Source organism: Nilaparvata lugens, unplaced genomic scaffold, assembly GCF_014356525.2.
Source record: "Nilaparvata lugens isolate BPH unplaced genomic scaffold, ASM1435652v1 scaffold10446, whole genome shotgun sequence".
NCBI classification, from domain to species: Eukaryota; Metazoa; Arthropoda; class Insecta; order Hemiptera; family Delphacidae; genus Nilaparvata; species Nilaparvata lugens.
The window spans coordinates 1-5200 of record NW_024089112.1 but is presented as its reverse complement, the minus strand read 5'-3'; the positions used below and the strand labels follow the sequence as shown (position 1 = coordinate 5200).

Below are 5200 nucleotides of genomic sequence, written 5' to 3'. Positions count from 1 at the left end.
AAAAAAAACAACTGCCCAGAGGCAGAAATCAAATACGAAAATAGGCACTCACCACACTGCTCTCCAACATACAGAACTCACGGAGTGAGTGCAGAGGGTGATCCGTCAGCAGGCTCCTCAGATCCCCTCGAAACCGCACCGCAGGCAGATCCCTGGCCAACAGAGGCAGCCTATTATAGAGGCTGATAGACATATGAGCCAGACCAGTCCGAGTTCTGCTCAGCCTCTGGTAGGGTAAATCCAGCCTGAGTCTACCCCTAGTCTCATATGGGTGGAAGCTCTGTCGGGTCACGAGCAACCCCACGTTCGCATGTGTTCTGCAAAGGGTATGGAGAACATAGAGGGAGAAGACGGTGAGGATCCTCTCTTTGATAAAGAGTGGGCGACAGTGGGCTAATCTACCAGCCCCACAAATAATCCTCAGGGCCCTCTTCTGGAGACGAAGGACTCGGGCGACATCTGTGGCTCCACCCCAGAGGGGGAGGCCATATAAAATCACGCTCTGAAAAAAGCCAAAATAGCACATTTTAAGATAATGAGGTGGCACACTGTGTTTGAGACCCCTCAGCAGGAAAACCACTCTGCTCAACCTGGCGCAAACTGTCTCAATGTGCTCGCCCCATGAGAGCTTCCTGTCAAGGGTAAACCCTAACAGTTTGACAGGCGCAAAATTGTATTCATTCCCATTTCTGAGACTGAACACAATAGACTGAGTTTTGTCTTCATTGAGGAGGAAGCGATTGGCAGAGAACCAGTCCGATGCAAATGCTCCAGTCTCCACCATAGCTGCCCTCAGTCCTCCCATCTCACGACCAGCATTGAAGAAGGTGGTGTCGTCCGCATAACAGACAACACACCTGCCATCCACCTGAGCTATATCGTTAACTGAAATAAGAAACAACAGAGGCCCCAGGACAGAGCCCTGAGGCACTCCACAGTCAACACAATCCCTGATCTCAGAGAGAACTCCATTAGCCAGCACCGCCTGTCTGCGACCCCCCAGGTAGGCCTGAATCAGTTTGAGAGGAGACGGTCCCACACCATAATGCCTAAGCTTGTCCACGAGAATAGCATGATCCATTGTATCAAAGGCCTTGCTGAGATCACACAAGGTGAGCCCAGCAAGTCCACGTGCCTCAAAGCAATCAATATCTTGGAAAGCAGGAAATCTACTGCATCAGTGGTGGATCTATTTTTCCTGAAACCAAACTGGGTGGTCGCAAACAGGCCGCACTGGTCACAATAAGCAAGGAGTTGCTCAGCAATAAGAATTTCAAAAATCTTCGATATAATAGGCAGGATGGAGATAGGCCTATAGTTAGTAGGATCATGCCTATCACCCTTCTTAAAGACAGGCACTGTCTTAGAAATTTTAAGTTGAGAAGGAAATACAGACTGCTGGAAACACAGATTAATACAAACAGTCAGGGGAGAGACAATAAGAGCTAGTACATCCTTAATAGTAGCACTGGTCATACCATAAATGTCTTTACTAACCGAGTTGCTCAAACAGTTCACAACTCGAGTGACATCATCACAAGTAATACGGCGCCAGGTCAACAGCCGAAGAGCGGGGGGCCGAACCGAAGCCGAGAGCAGATCCGCCGCCACCACAGGGGAAGCTCGGATCCCCTCGCAGATACCGCGAATAGAGCTGGTCCACGCGTCGTGAAGATCATCCGCAGATACCGGAACAGCACCAGGAGCTGGTACACCCGCAGCGGCCCTGATGATACCCCAGGCAGCTTTACACCTATTGGGTGCCCGGTCAATCAGCTCAGAGTTGTAGCGCATCCTGGCCGCACGAGCAGCCCGCTGGTATGATCTCCTCAGTCCCATGTAGGTCCGTTTAGAGGACAGGAGTCGATCAGCCCGAAACCGCTCATACGCCATAAGAACCAGGTCTCTCAAGTCAAGAAGGTCGTCCGTAATCCACAGTGCACCACGTTTACCAGGCCTTCCAGAGAGGAAACGTTTTAGTGGAAAGCAGTTGTTGAAGCCAGTCAGGAGTCTATCAAAAAACGCCGTGAAATTGGGCTGTGCATCAGGATGATCCTTCAGAAAGCTCCAGTCAATCAGAGTCAGATAATGCAGAAAACGCTCGCGTCCACCCTGTGTGATGGGTCGCACCCAAGTGAGTCGATCACGCCCTGCAGGTATAGAGGCAGGGTAGGTGGAAGTTGGCAATTCCACATTGCAGCCGAGTGCCAGGTGGTCACTGAGGAGAGGATTTACAATTGAACAACTAATGTTATTGCCAATGTTCAGATTTGTAATCACATTATCGAGGCAAGCATCGAATCTAGTGGGCTGCCAGTTAGCCACATAGAGGTCCAGAGATCTCAATAGGTTAACAAAATCCCTTGTCCTGTGGTCAGCCTTCAACACGTCAATGTTGAAGTCACCGCCAACAATTATGTTAAAACCTGGATTTAAGTTAGCTAGCTGAACAACAAGTCCCTCAAGTGAGTTGAAAAAATTTTGAAGGCAACCAGCTGGTGACCGATAGACTGTAATAATGTATAACTTCGCATGCAACAGGGATACACATGCGAATTCATGCTCTTTTTCAACACAGTGCATAGAAATGTCAATGCATGCAAAGTGGGCAATCACAGATGTGTCTATATAAATAGCAACCCCACCACACTGGAACTCACTTCGACAGAAGTAGGCTACCAACTCATATCCAGCAATTTTAAAAAGTTTCAGATCATCCAAGCACATCCAATGCTCAGACAGACACAGCAATTTAAATCTCATGTTTGTGCTAAGAAACAATTCAAGTTCATTCACTTTATTTTTATGCATTGCACATTATAAAAAAGCATGTCAAAAAGCAGTTTATCACAAGGAAAATCATGCATGGAAACACAATCGTCAGAATTGATTAGTCTTTCAGTTGAGGAGCCAGTGCAATAAGACAGGAATAGAGCGTATTCAACAATCAAAACTCAAGCATTATTTGCATGTAGAATATATAATTAATTTTTAATGTGAAATATCAAAACAATCTTATTGGAAGTGAAGTTCATAATTGGCGGTTAGTGTGTGCAGAGCATGTCATGGTTGGAAACCTTCTAAATAACTAAGGATTTTAACACCAGGTCTGGTGTTAATTCTTGAAAATCATAATGAAAGAAAAGTTAATACATGTATTAACTTAAATTAAGTGAATCTTTTTTTAAATTAAGTAAATCGTTGCTCTATTGTTATTAGTTTTAGTATGAACGATAGCATCGTTGCATTTACTCGATATTGGTTAGGATATGTAGTTGCAATAAAGATACGTAAAAGTTGGACATTACAACTGCAAAAATTATGAAAATATTAATAGATAGATCTTAACAGGAATAATAAAATTCAAATTGAATAATTTTTTTTATAACCTGAAAAGTACATGAAAATAGCTAAGCCGTTGGGTTGGTCAAGCTGGTAGTCAATGGTTTTTGATTTTTCAAAAAATAACAAAGGGAAACAGTGGATTCTGGATTGATATGTAAAACTGGCGTGGAGCACACTGGTGCAGCAAACTTAGAAAACAAACATTTAAATTTCATTGTTTCTTTACAATTTGGTAAATTTTTTTGTCCCATTTTTAGAAAAATGGATAAAGAGGTGAGTTTTTGAAATAGTTTTTCTACAACATAACCTTAAAAACAGTATAGCTTATTTATAAAATTCATACAATTTATTATTTTTTATTTCATATAATTATTTGGAAGTAACGTTTCTATTAGAATTCATATTCTTATTGTCATCTTGTCTATTTAAGGGTGAGATCACATTGAATGCATCTATGTGCTAGTAAAAGATTGATGATGCTTATGCATGACCAAACGGGCAGATGGGAAACAAAATCTGGTAAGAGTCTGCACACAGGAGCAATAGTAGCTGCCACTAGCTATTTAGGAATGTGGGATTGTCCGATACTTGAATACGTAGATGGCATTTCCAATTCTGTGCTCCTGCAACAGCAAATTGAGCTAGTGAAAAACCTACTGTTGTTCCCATGTAAGCTGTAAGCATGCTACACACAAAGACATTAGTGGCCTCCAAATTTAAAGCTAATTATAATTATATGGAGTAGAAAAGGCTAGTCCCTCCCTAGCCTTTGGTATGCCAATACCAAACTACAAGGCAGCAGTCAATTTTCTTTCAAGATTTTCTTTCCTTTGAATATCCACTGATCTCCGTCTGCGTTGTGTCCACTGACCACCCGATCGTGTGTTGATGGAAGGACATCATGTCATATCCTTCTTGAAGAATCGACAATTATTTGTTTAAACACCGCCGATTTTTGAAATTACAATTCTATATTATCGTTATTCCAATTGCATTCAATCTTTATTCTGTTTGATTAATTTTTATTATCTATAGTTTGTATAATTCGTTGAATAATTAGCATTACTGTCATGACAGTAATGCTAATTATTCAACGAATTATACAAACTATAGATAATAAAAATTAATCAAACAGAATAAAGATTGAATGCAATTGGAATAACGATAATATAGAATTGTAATTTCAAAAATCGGCGGTGTTTAAACAAATAATTGTCGATTCTTCAAGAAGGATATGACATGATGTCCTTCCATCAACACACGATCGGGTGGTCAGTGGACACAACGCAGACGGAGATCAGTGGATATTCAAAGGAAAGAAAATCTTGAAAGAATATTGACTGCTGCCTTGTAGTTTGGTATTGGCTTACCAAAGGCTAGGGAGGGACTAGCCTTCTCTACTCCATATAATTATAATTAGCTTTAAATTTGGAGGCAACTAATGTATTTGTGTGTAGCATGCTTACAGCTTACATGGGAACAACAGCAGGTTTCCCACTAGCTCAATTTGCTGTTGCAGGAGCACAGAATTGGAAATGCCATCTATGCATTCAAGTATCGGACAATCCCACATTCCTAAAAAGCTAGTGGCAGCTACTATTGCTCCTGTGTGCAGACTCTTACCAGATTTTGTTTCCCATCTGCCGTTTGGTCATGCATAAGCATCATCAATCTTTTACTAGCACATAGATGCATTCAATGTGATCTCACCCTTAAATAGACAAGATGACAATAAGAATATGAATTCTAATAGAAACGTTACTTCCAAATAATTATATGAAATAAAAAATAATAAATTGTATGAATTTTATAAATAAGCTATACTGTTTTTAAGGTTATGTTGTAGAAAAACTAT

General features: G+C 41.3%; 1 protein-coding gene across 1 annotated transcript; it reads right to left on the bottom strand.

Annotated features, from left to right (window-relative positions):
• Positions 1–52: 52 nt before the first annotated feature.
• On the bottom strand, positions 53–2445 carry LOC120355353 (the record flags this gene model as incomplete). Its single annotated transcript, XM_039443706.1, has 2 exons — positions 53–502; positions 1498–2445. Coding segments are annotated over 2 exons (1398 nt in total), but the record flags the coding sequence as incomplete, so codon positions are not given.
• Between the last annotated feature and the right edge of the window lie 2755 nt (positions 2446–5200).